Source organism: Hyperolius riggenbachi, chromosome 1, assembly GCF_040937935.1.
Source record: "Hyperolius riggenbachi isolate aHypRig1 chromosome 1, aHypRig1.pri, whole genome shotgun sequence".
NCBI lineage: Eukaryota > Metazoa > Chordata > Amphibia > Anura > Hyperoliidae > Hyperolius > Hyperolius riggenbachi.
Window position 1 is genome coordinate 59212374 of NC_090646.1, and position 23831 is coordinate 59236204.

A 23831-nucleotide genomic window follows, 5' to 3' on the forward strand; every position below is an offset into this window, starting at 1 on the left:
GGGAAGGTGATTGGGGAGCCCTGTCACTGGATGTGGGAAGGTGATTGGGGAGCCATGTCACTGGATGGGGAAAGGTGAATGGCAAGCCGTGTCACTGGATGTGGGAAGGTGATTGGCGAGCCGTGTCACTGGATGTGGGAAGGTGATTGGGGAGCCGTGTCACTGGATGTGGGAAGGTGATTGGGGAGCCGTGTCACTGGATGTGGGAAGGTGATTGGGGAGCCGTGTCACTGGATGTGGGAAGGTGATTTGGGAGCCATGTCACTGGATGGGGGAAGGTGATTGGCGAGCCGTGTCACTGGATGTGGGAAGGTGATTGGGCAGCCATGTCACTGGATGTGGGAAGGTGATTGGGGAGCCATGTCACTGAATGTGGGAAGGTGATTGGGGAGCCGTGTCACTGGATGTGGGAAGGTGATTGGGGAACCCTGTCACTGGATGGGAGAGGGTGATTAGGGAGCCATGTCACTGGATGGGGGAAGGTGATTGGTGACCTGTGTCACTGGATGGGGGAAGGTGATTGGGGAGCCATGTCACTGGATATGGGAAGGTGATTGGGGAGCCATGTCACTGGATGTGGGAAGGTGATTTGGGAGCCCTGTCACTGGATGGTGGGAGGTGATTGGGGAGCCCTGTCACTGGATTGGAGAGAGGGTGATTGGGAAGCCATGTAACTGGATGTGGGAAGGTGATTTGGGAGCCCTGTCACTGGATGTGGGAAGGTGATTGGGTAGCCCTGTCACTGGATGTGGAAAGGTGATTGGGGAGTCATGTCACTGGATGTGGGAAGGTGATTTGGGGAGCCGTGTCACTGGAAGTGGGAAGGTGATTGGCGAGCCGTGTCACTGGATGTGGGAAGGTGATTGGGTAGCTGTGTCACTGGATGTGGGAAAGTGATTGGGGAGCCATGTCACTGGATGGGAGAGGTGATTGGGGAGCCGTGTCACTGGATGTGGGAAGGTGATTGGGGAGCCATGTCACTGGATGTGGGAAGGTGATTGGGGAGCCCTGTCACTGGATGTGGGAAGATGATTGGGGAACCATGTCACTGGATGTGGGAAGGTGATTGGGGAGCCATGTCACTGGATGTGGGAAGGTGATTGGGGAGCCCTGTCACTGGATGTGGGAAGGTGATTGGCGAGCCCTGTCAATGAATGTGGGAAGGTGATTGGGGAGCCATGTCACTGGATGGGGGAAGGTGATTGGGGAGCCATGTCACTGGATGTGGGAAGGTGATTGGGGAGCCATGTCACTGGATGTGGGAAGGTGATTGGGGAGCCCTGTCACTGGATGTGGGAAGGTGATTGGGGAGCCATGTCACTGGATGTGGGAAGGTGATTGGGGAGCCCTGTTACTGGATGTGGGAAGGTGATTGGGGAGCCGTGTCACTAGATGTGGGAAGGTGATCGGGGAGCCATGTCACTGGATGTGGAAAGGTGATTGGGGAGCTATGTCATTGGATGGATGAGGGTAATAGTGTAGCTGTGTCACTGGATGTGGGAAAGTGATTGGAGAGCCGTGTCACTGGATGTGGGAAGGTGATTGGGGAGCCATGTCACTGACTGTGGGAAGGTGATTGGGGAGCTTTGTCACTGGATGTGGGAAGGTGATTGGGGAGCCGTGTCACTGAATGTGGGAAGGTGATTGGGGAGCCCTGTCACTGGATGTGGGAAGGTGATTGGGGAGCCGTGTCACTGGATGTGGGAAGGTGATTGGGGAGCCCTGTCACTGGATGTGGGAAGGTGATTGGGGAGCCCTGTCACTGGATGTGGGAAGGTGATTGGGGAGCCATGTCACTGGATGTGGAAAGGTGATTGGGGAGCCCTGTCAAGGGATGTGGGAAGGTGATTGGCGAGCCCTGTCAATGGGTGTGGGAAGGTGATTGGGGAGCCATGTCACTGGATGGGGGAAGGTGATTGGGGAGCCATGTCACTGGATGTGGGAAGGTGATTGGGGAGCCATGTCACTGGATGTGGGAAGGTGATTGGGGAGCCCTGTCACTGGATGTGGGAAGGTGATTGGGGAGCCATGTCACTGGATGTGGGAAGGTGATTGGGGAGCCCTGTCACTGGATGTGGGAAGGTGATTGGGGAGCCGTGTCACTGGATGTGGGAAGGTGATTGGGGAACCATGTCACTGGATGTGGGAAGGTGATTGGGGAGCCATGTCATTGGATGGATGAGGGTAATAGGGTAGCTGTGTCACTGGATGGAGGAGGGTAATAGTGTAGCTGTGTCACTGGATGGAGGAGGGTAATAGTGTAGCTGTGTCACTGGATGTGGGAAAGTGATTGGAGAGCTGTGTCACTGGATGTGGGAAGGTGATTGGGGAGCCATATACTGGATGCGGGAAGGTGATTGGGGAGCCATGTACTGGATGTGGGAAGGTGATTGGGGAGCCCTGTCACTGGATGTGGGAAGGTGATTGGGGAGCCGTGTCACTGGATGTGGGAAGGTGATTGGGGAGCCGTGTCACTGGATGTGGGAAGGTGATTGGGGAGCCCTGTCACTGGATGTGGGAAGGTGATTGGGGAACCATGTCACTGGATGTGGGAAGGTGATTGGGGAGCTATGTCATTGGATGGATGAGGGTAATAGGGTAGCTGTGTCACTGGATGGAGGAGGGTAATAGTGTAGCTGTGTCACTGGATGGAGGAGGGTAATAGTGTAGCTGTGTCACTGGATGGAGGAGGGTAATAGTGTAGCTGTGTCACTGGATGTGGGAAAGTGATTGGAGAGTCGTGTCACTGGATGGAGGAAGGTAATAGTGTAACTGTGTCACTGGATGTGGGAAAGTGATTGGAGAGCCGTGTCACTGGATGGAGGAAGGTGATTGGGGAGCCGTGTCACTAGATGGATAGGTATGGGGAAAGTGGATGGGTGGATGGGGATGAGTGAAGGTTGGTTGGGAGCCATGTCACTGGATAAGATAGGTAGATATGAGTGAAGTTGAAACTTAGAATAAAAAGGAACACAGAAGGAATACAGGAGGAAATCACAATACCATAAAGATCATTACAGCACTTTACAGACAGTGACATCTTGTGGTTGCTTTACTATACTGCAGTTAAAGTAATAATGTTGCTAAATCCAACAGTCTGCTGGTTTTGATTTGGAGCAATGCCCCCTTTTTTCAGTGTCTGTTTTACCCTTTTCCTATCTACCATCAGACTGAGTCCGATAGCGGAACGTTCTCCTCAGCTTCTAATGTCTCTGCCCGACAAGGAGCAATATGCCACTGAAGGTGTCGCCATGGGATGTAATCTGACACGTCATCAGCCCCTTCAGACCAAAGTATAAGACTACGTCCGACACTCTGATCCTCTCTGGAACCAAGCTGCGCCTCATACTGTATTATTAATATTACATGGGCACATTTAAGCTTCCTCTGCCAACCCTCCAATGTTACGCTGCGCTGGGTAATAAAGTACAGTATTACGCCGACACATGTGCGTTGTGGGGGAGAGCTAGAGCACGTGTGACTCCATCAGCTCCATCCACTCCCTGATTGAATGGTCACCTCCTGGCACTAGTGATAGGAAGTAGTTACCCCCAATGTGCTTCCTGGCAGGGTGCAGAATTGATCCCCTACATCCTCCCTGAACAGATGATTTAAGAGTATGTACTGGGGGAATAGGTGATCTCATAAAAGTATTGGAAAGGTTAATGTATTACGCTTAAAATTGTGGTAACTCCTCAGGGAGATGAGAAACAGGAGCGCGGGAAGTATGTGACTCGAAAGACTAAAATAGAAACTTTAGATTTTCAGTTTAGGCATAACTGTTTTCATAAGTTTATGTCTACGCACTCAGTTGCTGAGTTTGTTTATGTCTGTCTATTAGCTCCTTGATTGATGCCAAATAAATCACTTAAAATAGCTCATAAGGAACTCAGACTCTGGCAACTTCCTGCACCGCTGACTGTCTGTGCTATAAACTGCAATTCTCTGGGAAAGGTACCAATTGTGCCAGCCCCCTTCCAGTCTGGAATATGCAGATGATGCTTAGGTTCCAAATATCCTGATTTGGGTAGGACTGCCCTGGATCCTCCACTTTGTCATCTCATTAAAGTGGGAGGTATGGATGATGCAATCCAAACACCAGGAACAGCCCCACCCACAGAAAGCAGGTTCTCTGTCACAGCAGCTTCTTGTCATGTGATAAAAATTACCAGACAGGATACTTAGCTGCAGGAAGCTCTTTTTGCACAAACAGTGTGGAGGTGACACTCTAATCGCATACCTCCCAAGTTTTTGAGATCAAAAAAAGGGACACTTAAGCCACACCTCTACCATACCTCTAACCATGCCCCCAACACATCCCTGGCCACGCATACTACAAATATGTCATAAGAAAAATGTGTTGTTTTATAATTCAAACCACACTGGTCTTTTCTCCTGGCTCATTTCCCTTCATATTAACGTTTGAAAATAAATATACCAATTGAAAGGATAGGAATAATGTTTAGCATCAATTAAACACATTTATTTTGTAGGAAAAGACATATTTTCATAGATCTGTACATGAGTCCTGAAAGAGGGACAAATGAAGGAGAAAGAGGGACAGGGTCTCCAAAAAGGGACTGTCCCTCCAAAAGAGGGACAGTTGGGAGCTATGTAATCGCTAAGCTATTAGTCATTTGTGCCTGAATGTGGACTTAAATTTAATAAATGTAAATATATAAATGTACACAAATACTGCTACTGATGTTTAATTCCAGTTGATGACAGTGCCCCTTTAAGCCCTGCGAGTGCCTCTGGATTAGCGGGGCGGGCGTAGTAGGTGTGCGGACTCTGACATTTGTGAATGAAGAGATTAGGCGTGTGGTGACGGTGGGGGCTCCACGCTGTGACAGGGAGCGCAAGGCCTCTGCCCTCCGGCTGCTCAATAACACATTCTAGACACTCCAGTGATCTTCACATCAGCAAACAGCCAGTAATGGAGGTTTTCTGCCATGTACTCAGTAGGCATTAGAGGCCACTGCGCTCAGCTTTTCCCTTAATCTGCTTCATGCACAGCTACAAAGCAGAAGAATGGAGAAAAGCCTCTTATACTAGTCCAGTGCTCTTCTAGTGCCTGTTCATTGACTTGTAACATCAATAATGTGAGGGCTTCAGCCTGCTGCCTGCTCTGCTGAGGATTAGCAGCCACGACGAAGCCCCCAGACCGCATCAAACATGTCTTCTACCTCATAGTGTGTGTGTGAGAATCTTCACTTCTCCACACTGAGCACATGTGCAGCGTACAGCGAAGCTCATCTGTGTCTGTCCGTTTGTCTCTGTACTCCTCGGGTCTTCCCTGTGCTGCATTTTCCTCCCTACATTCTCTCTCAAATCAAAAATAGCTTAACTGGAATCAAATAATCATCAATTTACGAAGATGCATACTGGCATTGCCAAAGCATGGAGAAACTGGGGACATGATAGTGGGTGAGGCCTGGTGGTTAGGGGTGGGATATCAGTATAATGGGTAAGCAGTCTGTCTGTGGACATTTTTAGGTTTACAGTTTATTTGTGCTCCTCTCAGATTGTGACATTCTGTGACGTAATGTGCATAAATTGTCACTGAGGATTCCTACTCTCCCGGTAGAAAGTAGAGTTAACAATCATCCAAATCAAATAAAAAATAGCTTTATTGGCAAGACCACCAACATAAATACAGGCATAATGCGTGGAGGTCCATCAATTTCTTTAAAAAAAATGTGTCCCTAGTTGCAGTGTATTTGGGGCTGTGCAGCAAGTGATTTTCCAGGATCTTCTGCTCACAGTGTTGGCTTAGTCTACTCTATCTCCTCACTCTTTTGTCTCTCTCAACTCTCTTTCTGTTCTATCTCTTATCTCTTCCTCTTTCTTCTCTGTCTCCCCTCTCTATGGGCTTGAATCATTAAGCTGTATACGGGTCCATCTGAAAATGGCGCAGGGAGAAAAATGACGCACCGTTCTGCCGATAAATGTATCATAAAACTATATTTACTGTTTTAATGTAAATACATTAAAACGGTAAATAGCGTTTTATGATACATTTTTTGCAGAGCGGTGCGCCATGAAAAAATACAGGGGGCTGCTAGTATAGGCAGCGGGGGTCGGGGCAGAGAGAGGCAGCGGGACACTGGAGGGCAAAGGCATCAGGGGAGGATGTGTGCATAGACATACATTACCTTGTCCTGGGCAGCCGATCGCTCCTTCCCTCCGCTCCTGCACTTCTTCCATTTGTTTGCTGTAGTCCTGCAGCCGGCCAATCACCATGCTGAGACTGAAGCCATATGGTGATTGGCCGGCTGCAGCACTACAGCAAACAAATGGAAGAAGTGCAGGAGCGGAGGGAAGGAGCGATCGGCTGCCCAGGACAAGGTAATGTATGTCTCTGCACACATCCTCCCCTGATGCCTTTGCCCTCCAGTGTCCCGCTGCCTCTCTCTGCCCCGACCCCGGCTGCCTCTCTCTGCCCCGACCCCCGCTGCCTCTCTTTGCCCCGACCCCCGCTGCCTCTCTCTGCCCCGACCCCAGCCAACCCCAGCTGCCTCTCTCTGCCCCGACCCCAGCTGCCTCTCTCTGCCCCGACCCCAGCCGACCCCAGCTGCCTCTCTCTGCCCCGACCCCAGCCGACCCCAGCTGCCTCTCTCTGCCCCGACCCCAGCTGCCTCTCTCTGCCCCGACGCCCGCTGCCTCTCTCTGCCCCGACCCCTGCTACCTCTCTCTGCCCCGACCCCCGCTGCCTCTCTCTGCCCCGACCCCCGCTGCCTCTCTCTGCCCCGACCCCCGCTGCCTCTCTCTGCCCCGACCCCCGCTGCCTCTCTCTGCCCCGACCCCCGCTGCCTCTCTCTGCCCCGACCCCCGCTGCCTCTCTCTGCCCCGAGCCCCGCTGCCTCTCTCTGCCCCGACGCCCGCTGCCTCTCTCTGCCCCGACGCCCGCTGCCTCTCTCTGCCCCGACCCCAGCTGCCTCTCTCTGCCCCGACCCCCGCTGCCTCTCTCTGCCCCGACCCCCGCTGCCTCTCTCTGCCCCGATGCCCGCTGCCTCTCTCTGCCCCGACCCCAGCTGCCTCTCTCTGCCCCGACCCCCGCTGCCTCTCTCTGCCCCGACCCCAGCTGCCTCTCTCTGCCCCGACCCCCGCTGCCTCTCTCTGCCCCGACCCCCGCTGCCTCTCTCTGCCCCGACCCCAGCTGCCTCTCTCTGCCCCGACCCCCGTTGCCTCTCTCTGCCCCGACCCCCGCTGCCTCTCTCTGCCCCGAGCCCCGCTGCCTCTCTCCTCCCTCTGCATTTGTGAACACTTATAACGCTATTTAGCGTTATAAGTGTAAGGCACACTGCCTGCGCCATTTTTTAACACTTATAACACTAAATAGCGTTATATAATGTAAGTGTATGCGGCGCCCTTTTCACTCCCCTGGCGCTGTGCGCCATTTTTAATTGTCACGGTATTGCTAAAGCAGCGCAGCTTAGTTTGAGCAGCGTAAGTTAAAATCCTCGCTACAGGCTGTGCAGCGTGCGCTGCAAACTTACGCGTGCTTCCATGTATTTGGTGGCCGCTCCTTTACTCCCGCCCTGAGCCCTGTCATGTCCTGTAGATGTTTAGGATGTGATCCCCGCACTTTGATTGGCCCAATAGGCCGCCAGTCACTTGACAGGAAGAACTGTCACACACCAACACAGGCAGCTATGACAACTGCATCCCTGCACTGATCTGCATGGTTGTCACTGCAGGCTACTGGAGAAAGCCTTGTATTGGGAGGTTGCTAAGGAGTGGGGCACCCCCAGACAAGGCTCCCCTAGATACAGCAGGATGTAATCTCTCCCAGAACGTACACCTCTGTACTCCTATCTCACCCCGCCAACTTTCCTTCTGCTCATAGCTCTTTCTTGCCTCACAGCTCACTTCTGTTATGCTCTTTTCTCTCACCCTCCCTCCGGCTATCCAACTGTCCAGTGGCATAGGGATCACCATAGCAGCAGCTATTGGGCCCGTAGCCATCGGGGGCCAAGAGTCGCTGGCCATTATGGGGGTCTGCGGAGAAGGGAAAGTTTCTTTTGCAGATCTTTCATCCGGTCCAGTTAAAGTGGACCTGAACTCTTGCACAGGCCCGAAGGAAAACATAAAGAAATGCACCCTCTATGTATTTAGAGAGTTTAGCCTAATTCCCCCTCATTTGTGACTAATCATCACTACTGTAATTTGATTTCTCAGCTGTGTCAGCTGGCTGCCTCGGCTTAGCAGCTAATTGGTAAACACAGGATGCTAACAATAGGTCTGCTTTTATGAAAGAAGATCTATTGCAGGATTTGTATCAGCTGTAACAAGGAAATGTTTTTCTGTAAAGGTTATTATGCTTTTGCTTATTTTTTTAGAGCAAAGAGTAAGTTCTGAGTTCAGGTCTGCTTTAATACTCTTGATCAATGATGATTTAGGACAAAATCGATTGGAAATTGATTGGAAAGGAGTCATTTTATAAATCGATTCTGATTGAACCTGCCGGGAAAATCGATAAGTGTATGGGCACCTTGAGTACAAAGACAGCACAGCCCTGAAGACAGCTGCACACAGGGGTGAGCATAGCCACATAGAACAAAGTCAGTCAGTAAACCAACATTCTTGCAGTTAATCTTCTGCCCAGCAGTAGGGCAGGGTTAATTAATAATGATGATTAAACATAACCTAGCCTTGGAATTCCTCTAATTGAAAACAACACAGTAATTTCCCACGCCACAGGAACTATTACTCTGTAATCTCCATCAGTTCCCACATCCAGGAAATCTCCTCCACCTGCCATGTCAACCTCTTCAAGATATGCGCCGCCCCCTTCCTTCCCCAGAGAGCAGCAGACTACTGATGTGCACTCATTATCTCTCGCCTTGGCTACTGTCTGGTCATCCACTAGCTAGACTCTCGCCTGTACAATCTTTCATTAATGCTGCTTCTATGCTTATCTACCTAACTCGCCACTCCTCAGCTGCTACTCTCTGCAAATCACTATGCGGGCTTCCATTTCACCTCATAATCAATTTCAGGCTGCTGATCTCTCCAACCAAATCAGTAAATAAACTACTAAGGCCTCTCTCAGATGGGAAACTGAACTGTGTGCTTGCAAAGCAGTTTAGCGTCTCGTCTGCCACCCGCCAGTGCAATTCGGTGCAATTTAAATGCAGCCGAATTGCAGAGGTAGTAACACCATGCGTGTCAAGTGCAGCCAGAGGGTGGTGTTACATGACGGCAGAGGACAGCAAGCCGCCCTGTAGCAGCGAGTCAGAGCGTAGCTGCGGCCGAGCTCAGATCTGACTCCATGGGGGGGCCGCCTGTCCAGCACCGGTACAGAGCGCTAAGAAGCGCCCAGCCAGGTGGTGAATTCACTGCCTGTCAGTTGCATGTGTGAAAGGGTTCTACGTGCGGTTTCTGCTCCTCCAATGACCCGCTAATGAGTTCCTATCTCATCTCCTTTCACTCAAGACTTTTTTAGGGCTGCTCCCAGTCTTTGGAATTTCCTCACTTGTCAAATCGGCTTGTTACACATTTAGAAAAAACCCTCAAAGCCAACCTCTTTAATTTCACCTACAGCGGCTCACAAATGTGAGTACAATGCTCACATTTATGTATATATTTTATTATACCTTTCCATGGGACAACACTGAAGATTTAGCATTTTCATACAATGTAAAGTAGTCGGTGTACAGCTTGTATAACAATGATCATTTTCTGTTCCATCAAGATAACTCAACACACAGCCATTAATGTCTAAACTGCTGGCAGCAAAAGTGAGTACATCCCTACGTGAAGAATATCAAAATTCTGCCCAATTAGACATCTTCCCTCCCCAGGGTTATGTTACTCATTAGTGCTACAAGATCTCAGGCGTGAATGGGGAGCAGGTGTGTTCAATTTGGTGTTATTGCTCTCGCATTCTCTCATGCTGTTCACTGGAAGTTCAACAGGGCACCTCATGGCAGAGAACTCTCGGAGGATCTTAAAAAAAAAGGAACTGTTGTTCCAAATAAAGATGGCCTAGGGTATAAGACAACTGCCAACACCCTAAAACTGAGCTGCAGCAGGGTAACCAAGATTATTCAGGGGTTTAGCAGGACAGGTTCTGCTCAGAACAGGCCTCACCATGGTCGACCAAAGAAGTTGAGGACGTGCCCAGCATCATATCCAGAGGTTGCCTTTTGGACGTTTGAGTGCTGGAAGCGGGGGCGTAGCAATAGGGGGTGCAGAGGTAGCGACCGCATCAGGGCCCTTGGGCCAGAGGGGCCCTCCCTCATCTACAGTATTAGCTTTCTATAGGTCCTGTGCTCATAATAATCACTTTATAGACACCTTGAATAGTAGTAATCATTAACAAACTCCCCTTATTGCACCTCTGACACTGTAGTTGCCATTGGCAGATTTTGGTGTGCCGTATCAATTGTTATGTATAGAGTGCTTAGGGGGCCCCATTGTAAAACTTGCATTGGGGCCTACAGCTCCTTAGCTACGCCACTGGCTGGAGGTTGATGGGTGGGGGTCAGCTTGTCAGTGCTCAGTCCATATGCCGCACAGTGCATCAAAATGTTCTGCATGGCCATGTTCCCAGAAGAAAGCCTTCCTAAAGATGATTCACAAGAAAGCTTGCAAACAGTTTGCTGAACACAAGCATACTAAGGACATGGATTACTGTAACTATGTCCTGTGGTCTGATGTGACCGAGATAAACTAATTTGGTTCATCTGGTGTCAAGCGTGTGTCACAGAAACCAGGTGAGGAGTACAGGTGAAGAATGCCTTGCCTACAATGTCTTGCCTACTTACCTACAAGTCAAGCAGTATGATAGGAGTGTCCTGGTTTGGGGTTGCATGAGTACTGCCAGCAATGGAGAGCTACAGGTCAATGAGGGAAATATGAATGCCAATATGAACTGTGAAGTACAAAAGCTGAGCATGATCCACACCCTTCAGAAACTGAGCGGCAAGAGAATATTCCAACATGATAACGACCCGAACACACCTCCGAGATGACCACCACCTTGCTAGAGAAACTGAGGGTAAGAGTGTTGGACTGGCCAAACATGTTTCCAGACCTAAGTCCTATTGAGCATCTGTGGGCATCCTCAAACAAAAGGTGGAGGAGTATAAGATGTCTAACATTCACCTGCCTCCGGATGTCATCATGAAGGAGTGGAAGAGTGGCAACTTGTGAAGCTCTAGTGAACTCCATGGCCAAGAGAGATATCGCAGTGCTGGAAAATGATAGTGGGTACACAAAATATACTTTTGGCACAGTTTTGACATTCTTCACTTAGGGTTGTACTTTTGTTGCCAGCAGTTTATTTATTAGAGATAATCAGTGGCGTAGCTAAGGCGCTGTGGGCCCCGATGCAAGTTTTACAACGGGGCCCCCCAAGCACTCTATACATACCGTAACAATTGATACGGCGCACCAAAACCTGCTAATGGCAACTACAGTGTCAGAGGTGCAAGAAGGGGATGGGGAGCAGTTTGTTAATGATTATCACTATTCAAAGTATCTATAGAAGTGATTATTATGAGCACAGGACCAATAGAGAGCTAATACTGCAGTTGAGGGAGGGCCCTATGGGGCCCCTCTGGCCCAAGGGCCCCGATGCGGTCGCAACCTCTGCAACCCCTATTGCTACGCCCCTGGAGATAATCTGTAAGGAAGCATAGTTAAGTTGGGTATTGACCTGGGGGGGTGGAAGCTGGCTTGGGGACCTGGGGTTGCCTATATGGTAGCGCTGGCTCTAAGGAACAGTAGACTGAAAAGCCATCATAGCAAGTGTTGATTTTGCATTCCCTTTTGATCAATCAACATTTGGGAAATCAATTGGAAAAAATCCACTGAATGAAGGGCTGGTCAGAAAATGGACCAGACCTAAGGCTATGGCCAATGGCACTTGTAGCCGAGAGGCTGAAGTGCCAACAAGCATGCAGTTCAGCCTCCAGTGGAAAAGAGGCTCTAATAATGTTTTCTTCTTCAAAAATTTGTGGAAGTTTTTAATTAATTTCTCTAAAGTATCTCTGATTATCTGATCTCCTCAGATGCTGGAGGCTGGACTTGACTATCCTATTTTTTTTTGTAGCTGTGTCAACAGTAATAATTTGTTTCCAAGAGGGTCCAAGCCAAGGATGAAATTATGTATTCCATTTTTTCTCTGAAGCTCTTAATCGTATTTGTGGAGATCAGACCACCTCATCAGGAGGCTTCCAGACTGGGAAGGGAACAATTTGTTGTCTGTCAAGTCTCTGCTCCTGGCAGTAGGCAATTGATTTTGAGGAAAAGGCATTCACAAATGATTAGTATTGTCCGCAATGTGCTGGTGGCTCCTGTTTAGCTTCTGTGGTCATCGTTCTCTTCTGTCTGTTTTTGTGGCTGTACAGGCTTTCTCCTGGTTGGCTGAGCACACTGCTACTAGGAATAATCGTACGTAGTGACAGCATGTTTATCAAGCACAAAGCTAAAGAGATAGTTGTGCTGAATCCGGAGGTGAAATTACTTGCATATCCCTCCTAGTGCATCCAACATACAAATGCATCAAATTTTCACTTTGATTCATCCAGCATTCAGTACCCAACGTATCTAATCTACTGACTTCCGATTGATTTCAGGCTGTTTATAGATCGAAAATCTGATTGGTCATGTTGGAAAATCTCCATGCGACGGGATCGGGACAGCAAAATGATCGATGGCCCATAGTGTTGCGCTGCATCAAGCAGTACAATGCTTACAGTTTAATCTATGCTTAATTTCTGATTAAATTTAGCAAAATTAAGTTTGCCAACTGATCACTATCTGATCGAATTCCATCGGACAGGGGCAGGGGCATAACTAGATTTAATAAGGCCCCCTTGCAAAAATGATAGTACGAGGCCCCCTCGTTCTTCAACCCCATGAAGGTCACATGATTGGGAGCCGGCGAATGGCAGCAGGAGGTATTCTGCTGTGAAGCAGCATCTGGAAGCAGGAAAAAATTACATATTCCCCTGCACATGTTTTCTTTAACTGCTTGCCGACCGCGTCACGCCGATGGGCTTGGCCGTGGCGTCAGCCACAGGACCGCCTAACGCCGATCGCCTAACGTAAAGTCCCGGGGCTTCAGTTTGCAGGAGATCGCATGCTGGCTCCACTCTGCCTTCAGCCTCCCAGCGGCAATCGCTCTCTCATATACACTCCTTTCTCTGTAGCCAAGGGCTGTGTCTGTACAGCGTTCATGCTCAAAAATGTCACCCTTACAATTGATCCACAATCGTTAAGAGTAACATTAATAGTCCTAGTGAAAACAATAACTGGAGATACCCAAGATGTATACAAAAAAATCCATTTAAAAAGTGTTGTTCTACTTTCATGACATCAGCTGATCAAGTAATTTCATACCTATTTACTCAAGTAACACAGACAATGCATTCCACAGCTCTGAGCAGTGAAACATGTTGTCTATTATTGTGCTTGAATAAATACATTTGAAATATTTGATCAGTTCACTTCATTAAAGGGCAACTGAAGCAAGAGGGATATGGAGGCTGCCATATTTATTTCCTTTTAAGCAATACCAGTTGCCTCGCTATCCAGCTGCTCCTCTGCCTCTTAATGTTTTTAGCCATAAACCCTGAACAAGCATGCAGCAGATCAGGTGTTTCTGACATTATTGTCAGATCTGAAAGATTAACGTCATGCTTGTTTCTGGCATTATTCAGACACTACTGCATCCTAATAGACCAGCAGGACTGCCAGGCAACTGGTATTGTATAAAAGGAAATAAATATGGCAGCCTCAACCTTTATATATTTCTCACTTCAGTTGTCCTTTTACCAGACTTCATTAACCACTTGGTGATAGTTGAAAATCTACACACTGTTTGTGTCCGCCTAAGCCTGCCAGGGCGTAGATTTCAACTTCTGTATTCCACATGTCACATGAACCCGCCGATACTCCCGATCCCGCTGCTCTCCCGCTGCTACAGTTCACTTGCACTGCTGAAGGTATGACAGCAGAGCTCCATGGGCCAGTCAGGAGCCTATTTCATTGGCTTCTGACTCCATGATCACTGTGAGCCAATCTCATTGGCTCACATTGATCACAGGGTCAATAATAAACCTAATCATAAGGTTTATTTTTGAAGCAGCGACTACCTATCGCTCAAAAGGCCAAGCAGGGACAATACTTCTCCACATGCTGCTAACAGTGGTTGCTTGTATCCTCGACTTGTGACAATTCATTGAAATGCTGCTCTTGCGTCAATTTCTACTGACTGTACTACACAAGATTGAGCTCCCAGAATCCCTTTTTACCCCCCCCCCCCTCCCCCCCCCCCCCCCCCATCCCTATGAATGTACTTTGCATGGCATAAACTACATAATTACATTACTACACAAGTAAGCTGGGAGGTCAGCCATTGGAAGATGGGGGAATTCCAAGTTTACATCCATGTACAACAATGGCTGTCGTCATGGAAGCGAGGACAGAAGTAGGCCAGAGTAGTGGCTCTTAAGCTAGGTGCACATACTAGACTAAAGGTGCCAATACATCAGGGGACTTGGAGGCCTATCGCCCATCCGATTCGATTAATATAATCAAATTGGATGAAAATCGGTGCCGCCAACTGCATGTCCGACTGACAACGTGACCAATTTCAGGCCGAAATTGGTCACATAGTCGATTGTGCATGCTGCAAGACGTTGGGTTGACTTGCTCCATCATGTGTACACATGAGCCACGTGCCACCGTTACTAGGTAACCACGTGGCTCATGTGTATGGCGAGTGGAGTGCGTCTGGAGCCTGTGGGGACTAGCGGAGGCGGCGGAACATTGCACCTAGGCACCGGGGGGACATTATAATTTGGGACAGTGTCTGCGATGCGGTTGTATGCAGCGCCACAAAGCCGGTTCTCAAGAGACTTCATGCTGAAATTGATGCCTGTGGTGTATGGGCGGCCAACAGATCTCTCTCTTATCAGATTCGATTAGAGAGAGATTTGGTTGAATCTGCCCATACATCACCAGATCTATGGCTACCTTTTTTTATTCAAGTAATAATCCTTTCCTAACATTTGTCATATGTTCATCCTTAATTCATGAGATAGAACAGAACTGATAAGGAAGGATGATTCATGAGAAAGAACAGATAAGGAGAGATGATTCATGAGATTGAGAAGATAAGGAGAAATAGATAATGAGAAAGAACAGATAATGAGAGATAGATCATGAGATAGAACAGATAAGGAGAGATAGATCATGGGATAGAACAGATAAGGAGAGATAGATCTTGGGATAGAACAGATAAAAGGCATGATGTACTAACTTTTGGTAAATTTGCTGTGTGCAGGCAGCACACTTTCACTTTACAGATACTAACGCCAGGGAGTAGCGTACATTACGCAATTAGCACAAAATTTGTGATATCTGCATAAATAGCACATTTCCATAGCAGTGTGTTCGTTACCTGGGCATGGCAAATTTCAAAGGACAGAGCTAATCTATGTGATAGAACGGTTAAGGAGAGAAGCTTCATGAGATGTAACAGATAAGGGGTTTGATTCACTAACATAAATAGCGTGAGTAACCTGCTGTTACTCGTGCTATTTAACAACAATAATAACAATAATATTTATATAGCGCTTTTCTCCCTGGGGACTCAATATTTAATATTTAATATTTAATGCACACTATGGGTTTGATTCACTAAGACAAATAGCATGCCTTATCAGAGGTAACATGCCTTATCAGAGTAAACACACCTTATCAGAGTAGCATAGCGAGCGCTACGAACTTATGCCTGCTAATTGGCAATGACGAGAGCTCCACTCATCCTTCCCTGAGCCCCTGCAGGTCCAATCACTTTAAAGGACTTTATCCCCGCACTTTGATTGGCCCAATAGGTTGCCTGTCAAGTTTCCTGTCAAGTGACAGGCAGCCTATTGGGCCATTCAAAGTGCGGTGATAATGTCCTGTAAAGTGATTGGACCCGCAGGGGCTCAGGGCAGGACGAGTGGAGCTCTCGTCATTGCACATTAGCAGGCATAAGTTTCTTAGCACTCGCTATGCTACTCTGATAAGGCATGCTGACTCTGATAAGGTGTGTTAACTGATAAGGCATGTCAACTCTGATAAGGTATGCTATTTGTCTTAATGAATGAAGCCCAATGTGCGCTATTGGCAGCATAGCGTGCATTATTACCTGTGGTCAGATGAGCGCTCGCTGTGCCCAGCAGTTTACGCTGGCTATTACCCAGTGACGGGCGCTCCGAATATCCAGCCCTGGTCCCCTTTGGGTCAAGTAACTTTAAAGGAAGTGATCCCCGTACTTTGATTTGCCCAATAGGCTGCTTGTCATGTGACATCACTTGACAGGCAGCCTATTGGGCCAATCAGAGTGCCAGGATGACTTCCTTTAAAGTTACATGACCCAAAAGGGTCCAGGGCGGGATGTTTGGCGCACCCGTTACTGGGTAAATGCCAGCGTAAACTACAAGTGCTCGCTATGCTGGGCAAAGCGAGCACTCATCTGACCGCAGGTAATAATGCACACTATGCTGCCAATAGCACGCATAGGGCTTGATTTACAAAACTTAAGCACTGGCCCTTAGCACGTCTAAACTCAGTTGAAATGTGAGAAGTAGTGCTCGTGCACAAAGTACCGCGCGCAAAGTTTTGCAGGCGCACTGCACTGAGCGCAGGGCGCTCTGCACGAAGTGCCCACTAAAGCCTATGGGACTTAGCGCGCATAGGACTTTGCGTGCGCAAAACTTTGTGCGCGGTATTTAGCGCACGATCTGATTGAGAAAACTGGTGCTAACCTACTTAGCACCCTGGTTAGCACGCCTTAAGACTTTAGACGTGCTAAGTAGGTTAGCACCGCTTAGTAAATCAAGCCCATAGCGTGCATTAAGGCACGCAGGGTTAAATAGTGCAAGTAACAGCAGGTTACTCACGCTATTTGTGCTAGTGAATCAAGCCCATGGAGAGATAAAACATGCTAGACAGATAAGGAGACATAATTCATGAGATAGAACAGATAAGGAGAGATAATTTATTAGATGGAAAGGAACAGATAAGGAGAGATATTTTGAGAGTTAAACAGGTAAGGGGTTAGACTCGCAAAGGAGCATTATGCACAGTTTTACTCGTTAGTTTACAAGCAGCTAATGCATGAGGAGGCACAAACATTCAACTAGTCATTTTATATTCAACCTGTTCATTTTATATTATGTTTTGAGTGGAAAGACCTTCTGAGCATAAAATATCATTTACGTATAATAACTAGCTTAATCCATGTGTAACAAAATAATGCTGCTGATGAAATAATTCATGAGATAAGTTTCGTGAATTCAATATCGCCTCCTGTCATGTCCCAGCTATACAGGAATATCACCATGGTTATAGACCAATAGCCCCATCCATCTCTCAGAGGGACGGCCTCCCAAAAAGCCACCAAAATCTGTCAGAAAGGCTCATCATCATCGTGGAACCAAACCTTCCTCATCTCTTACCTGTCAACACTGATGACGCACAGGGTCATAATCGATGCCGTGCAGCACATGACATCCATAGCTATGAAAACATTGCAGAACACTTTTCCAAAGAGCCATTTTCCACCAACTAGGTCCGTGATGATGACAAATGGCATCACCGCTATGGCCACCGAAAGGTCCGCTGCCGCCAAGGACACCACCAAGTAGTTGGAAGGCTGCCGGAGCTTCTTTACAATACACACCGAGATAATAACCAGACCATTGCCAGCAATGGTAAACACTGTTATGATTGACAGTACCACCCCGATCACAATCTTCTCAATGTCCCCATAGAGCAAGATCTCCTCTCCACAATCAGTAATGTTGGTGTGGTTGGCGAGAGTGACCAAGTCTTGTTCAGTAGCAGATAAGGGTCTGTCAGTCATGAATGCAGGTGGGAGAAGGTGCTGAGGGGGATAGGGTGGCTCCACACTGTGTGAAGAGAGATGGGCGGATGACGGCTGAGTTGGCTGGACCTGTATCAACATCCCCTCTTCCTGAGGCTCTCACAAGTGTCAAGTTGGCCAAGAAGCTGAAGTGGTCTCCTGCAGAAGAAAACCAGAAGACAGACCTGAGTTCTCACAGTCCGTGTACCGCAGACTGATAAGCCTAAACACATGCCTACAATTATTATTTAATAAGTATTATCATGATTAACAAGCTACCCCTCTGCACTACTGCCCCGTTCCCCATAATGGAGCAATCAGAAGAACGTCCCTTGTGGAAACATTACTTATGCTCCAAGTGTTTCTTTGAGACTATAAACCATTTTCCCAGCCCCCATCGTCATCATGTACAGCCTTGATGATCTCTGTGGGCTTCAGCGCAGAGTATTTAGGGCAATAAAGCTGTTTCTGAAGGTCACTTGCAAGGTTTACTGCATGTAAAGTATTAAAATGGAATATGGGTAAAATTCAGGGGGTGGTACAAGTGGCTAGACAGCTCCTGGTAAAAGCATGTCATACTGGCTTCTAAGAGATCAGAAGGTACTGCGGGTTAATGCTTATTCTTAAATGTCCCTGTGCTTAGCTGCCAACAGTGTTTTATCTTCATGGGTTAATGCACAGCCTGAAGACCTGTCCCTTTAAAACATTCTCAATTTTAAACACTGAGAATCTATTCCATAAATCATTTTTTTTTGTCATATTAGGGCCCTTTTACACTTACTCAGTTGCTCTCAGTTATAACTGAAAGAAAATTGATTTTCAAAGTAATGTCCATGTTTTCCTATGGCACAGTTCCCACTAAGTGTTTTAACTGAAAGCTTTTGCACAATGCACTGCTATCGAAAAACGCATACCAGTGTGTACTACTGCATACTAACGCATACTAACGCATACCAACGCATTAAGTGTAAAAGGGCCCTTAGTGTTCCTTTTCATACCAAAGTTGTTATTGTTGTTATTTTATTGGTGTGACATTTTCTGCAGCACTTTACAAAGTACACAGTCACGTCACCCACTATTTCAGGGAATTCACTATGATGGCAATGGCAAGTACTTTGGCTATGATTTCAATATCTACTAATTGAGTAAAAAAGTATGGTTTACAGGGTCACTCACACATTTTCAATTGAGAAGAGTCTTTTGTAATTGTCAATTAAAACCCTCCATTTTGAAATTGCTCAGCCTTAAAATTCAATCCCTGATCTTTGAAGGCTCCTCCAACTAAACTTCCCTCTAGCTAATCGTGTTACCTGGCTTGCTATTAATATGATATATTTATTCTACAACAAACTATTTAAAATGTAAAGTTATAACAATCAATATTTATGACGTGATCAGGACATAGTTATGGTTTTTCAAGGCTGTGTTGTGATCAACTAACCTAAGTTATATATAGGTCCCCAAAAATAATTTATTTTAGATATTGGTTACTATAAATATATTAAAGGAATGTCATCAAATGTTACAAGTCAAGATATTGTCAATCACGCTCTCCAAAACCGATCACTCATTTTCTATTGATTTTGGGGACTGGATAGAAGTAGAAGCGACAGGAAATTTGGATTTGGAGTGATAGGCTTATTCTGAATTGAGCATAACCCACCTTCAAGCGGAAACTGATTCCATTGTTTTTCTTGTGGCTATTTTTAGCTATTTTAACGCAAAATAAATCATATAATAAGAAAAAAATGTTCTGCATTGATGGATGCTAACCAATCAATCATCAGTTTAATGGAAACGATTGGTTATTTCTGTGAATTACTTACATATCATACGGTGTATGGGGACATTACAATGTCACATATTGAAATATTGTAAGACAAAAAAGGGTTCCCTTTAAATGGTTTTAAAATGCTGTTAGTTAGGACATAACTGCTTGTACCACATTACTTCATTTACTTTTAGGGTCCAGCAGCTCAGAGGTTAAACTCAGATGATTCTATGCTGTATCCCCCCTTCAACCCCCCAACCTGTCTTCAACTGGAGTAAAAAGCCAGGCTTGCTCGTTTATATAACTTAATGCATAGACTGTATGTTACGTAAAGGTCCAGTCATGCATGACAAATAGACGCGTAACCCACATTTGTCATCCTATGGATTATTTATGGTATGTTACCTCTGCGAATCAGCGCTGGGTCTTGGCTGCACTTGAGAACTCGGGGACCAGGAGTCATCTTCTTCCTGACATTCGATGAAGCAGGAGGGAATCAATGGGCATCACAACCAGGTCTTACAGGTCTCTGTCCCTGCTGTGTCCAGAGTTTCGGAGTCGTCCCATGGAAAAATTTGCCAGAGGAAATGTGTGCCTCTTGTGTTCACAGCCGGACTCAGATCTTAAGACATGTGGTTGTAGCTTCAGTACAAGGTGATATGGATTAGGACTTGTAGGTCTCTGACATTTCAGCATCAGCAGTTAGGACATGGCTGTGGCCACCGGATGCCATGAGGAACTAACTCCTAATAGGTATTATATAATAACTGCAGCGCTCAGATCTTATGTTATCTAGTTGAAGGCATAGATTCTGGGTCCATTAGGAAGAGTGTCAGTCCTATTGGGTCTCCTCTAGTAGTCACAACCAGGCAGTGATCTGGTTACAGCCACATACTCAGATGCCATGGTTCTACCGGAGCTAACGAGCAAGCCTTCTACATCATCTCCCTCTGTTTGTGGCTACTATCTTGGTGCCATGGAGAAGTATGCCAACCCTAGTACGACTTCTATCATCACAGCCAGGCACACATTAATGTAATCTGATTGCGGCTAAAGCTCTCAAGTCACACAGAGAGTAGGCAAATGGGTCTCGTAAAAAAGTCACAGCCAGGCAGAGATCTAACGTGATCTGATGGTGGCATCCAGGGTACCGTGTGCCAGTCCTGCTGATCTTCTCAAATCCCAGGCAAGCGCAAACTGAAGTGGTTTGCTTGTAGCCAATGCCATAGACCTCTCTGCCAGGGGTAAGTGTTCCAGGGCTAGCTGGTGTATATATACTTAAATTATAGTTCAAGGCAAGCAGACTCCAGTGCCAGTGAGCAGGGTTCGAGGTTCCTGCGTAGTCAGAGATGGTCACAGTTCTAAAGAAATCTGACTGAAACCGTTCAGACTCTGGTGCTGAGAAGTTTGCCAGTCCTACTGTTCCGTTACAGTCACAGCCAAGTAGTTTAGTTTTAGCTAGAGAGGGATGCCAGGGAGAAGTGTGCCAAGGCTGCTGGGTCTTCTGTAGTTACCGCCAAGCGCAGAGCGAATGTCATCTGGTTGTAGCCACAGACTTGTATGCCAAGGAGAAGTATGCCAGGGCTGGGGGGGGGGGTCTCATACAGACACAGCAGAAATATCTTCAGCTTCTTCTGCGATCATTTCTGCAGCCTGGGTAACTTCCAGTATCCTCATCATCTGTGCAGAGCTGAGTGTTGTCTCTCCTCCAGCAGCAGCAGTAAGCATGCAGCCTTGCTGTAGTGTGGAGGTATCTGCCCACCACTCCAGCCCTGCCTCTGCTGCTGCCTGTCACAGTTGGGAGTCTGTTGATGTCTAAAGTGCAGCAGAGTGACTCTCAGATCCGAGCTGCATTTATGACGAAGTTACAGTCGTAGCTCAAAGGATTTCTAATTAAAACACAAGTCAAATCTCCCCCAGCACATTTCTTGCCCTGTTTTTTTTTTTCTCTTTCTCTTATGCTTTGCCTGAAGTTGTAAAATCTGGATAAGCAATCTGCCCAATGCGGATATTTTTTAAAAATAATTTATTTTTCACGGACGCAGTTAAAGTGGACCTGAATTCAGAACTTCCTCTCTGCTCTAAAAGATAAGCAACAGCATAATAACCTTTAAAGAAAAACATTTCTTTTTTTTTACAGCTGATACAAATCCGGCAATAAAACTGCAGTGTGTCTACTTTCTGCTTCCATGGAAGCAGACAAAGGGTTAACATCCTGTGTTTACCAATTAGTTGACACAGATGAGAGATCACACTTGTGATTAGCCACATATGAGAGGGAGTTACACAGGCAAACTCTCTAAATACATACAGGATGCATTTCTCTGTGTTTTCCTTCTGTCCTGTGCAACAGTTCAGGTCCACTTTAACCATTTCAGCCCGCTGGGATTTTTCACCTTATGCTTCAGAGCAATTTTCACCTCCCATTCATTCGCTAATAACTTTATCACTACTTATCACAATTTATTGATCTATATCTTGTTTTTTCCGACACTAATTAGGCTTTCTTTGGGTGGTACATTTTGCTAAGATTTTTTTATAAATGCATTTTAACAGGATTAATAAGAAAAAAAATGGAAAAATTCATTATTTCTCAGTTTTTGTCCATTATAGCTTTAAAATAATCCATGCTACCATAATTAAAACCCATGTATTTTATCTTGCCCATTTGTCTCGGTTATGACACCATTTAAATTATGTTCCTATCACAATGTATGGCACCAATATCTTATTTGGAAATACAGGTGCATTTTTTCCGTTTTGCATCCATCACTATTTTCAAGCGAATAATTTAAAAAATGTTCGTAGTATACCCCCTTCACATATATTTAAAAAGTTCAGACCCTTAGGTAACTATTTATGATTTTTTTATTATTATTATTGTAAAAAAAAATTCCATTAAAAATTTTATTTGGGTAATTTTTTGGTGTGGGAAATAAACAGTTAATTTAAAATGTTAAAATGTGTGTGAATTCCCTTCAAAAATGTTTGCAGATGTAGTTTTACTATTTGGCCACAAGAGTTTTTTTTTTTTTTTTTTATCTTGTGCTTCTCGCTAACCGGAAGCCAAGGAGGACGGGGTTCCCATGTTCCAGTTCACTGATCACTGGACTACCGGGGAACAGCACGGGGGCACAGGGGCGCACCCACGATCACGTGCGGGAGCTCGCCGAATCGCGAAACCGCAGCAGAGCAGCCGCCTGGACATGAAGATCACATCTGATGGTTAAATGGTTAAAGAGGAATTGTCACGAAAATCTTAAAATTTAAAACACAAACAAATAAGAAGTACAATTCTTACAGAGTAAAATGAGCCATACATTACTTTTCTCCTATGTTGCAGTCACATACCGTAGGTAGTAGAAATCTGACATTACCGACAGGTATTGGGCTAGTCCATCTCTCCATGGTGGATTCTCAGCATGGCCTTTATTCTTTATAAAGACACGCATCAGATCAGATATTTCTGATATTTTTGGCAAATCTGGCTAGATTAGCTGCATGCTTGTTACTGGTGAGAGTCAGATACTACTTTTTTAAGTCATTTTTTTTTTTACAATTGCTTTATTTTGGTTACTATGGGAGGGTGGAGGTACGGGGTTAATTCATGGGGAATTTGTTTATTTCTACTTAATTTAATGTATATAGGGTGTCTTTTTACTTTTTGCCACTACTTATCCCCCCACTATATACTCCTGTGTACTGCTAGTGATCATTCATTGATCACAGGCACATGATCAGTGAATGGGAACTTGTGTTTCTATTCACGGATCAGTGTACTAATGGGTTTTGACGTGAACGTGTGCGGGAGCACGCAGGAGCGAGCACGGCGGGCGATTGCAGCGAGTTACAAACATCTACTCCCCTGAGGCTAAGATGAAGTCTCAATGGGCGTAGACATACTACACCCGAACCAATAAGTGGTTAAAGATGCATTGCAGGGGTTTACTATTACCCATTACGATCAACAATAGCACATATCAGTGAATCTCTGTTGGTAACCCAATTTCAGAAAATCTCTATAGAGTTCCTACTCTCTACACACCTCAGTGAGTACTAAATTGCAGCAAAATTCTGTAAACCATACCAAATGTCAGTAAATATCTGTAGGGTACCAGATCTCAGTGAATATCTGTAGAGTACCAGATCTCAGTGAATATCTGTAGAGTACCAGATCTCAGCGAATAT

General features: G+C 46.3%; 1 protein-coding gene across 1 annotated transcript in view; it reads right to left on the reverse strand.

Annotated features, from left to right (window-relative positions):
• Positions 1 to 21441, reverse strand: part of LOC137562846 (5-hydroxytryptamine receptor 7) — an 87476-nt gene extending 66035 nt beyond the window's left edge. Inside the window, exons 1-2 of the mRNA XM_068274603.1 lie at positions 20049 to 21441; positions 17466 to 18031 (exon numbers count right to left, since the gene is read on the reverse strand). Of these exons, the coding sequence (XP_068130704.1) occupies positions 17466 to 17974 (509 nt within the window). The 5' untranslated portion in view covers positions 17975 to 18031; positions 20049 to 21441. The remainder of the gene's footprint in view (positions 1 to 17465; positions 18032 to 20048) is intronic.
• Positions 21442 to 23831: the final 2390 nt, after the last annotated feature.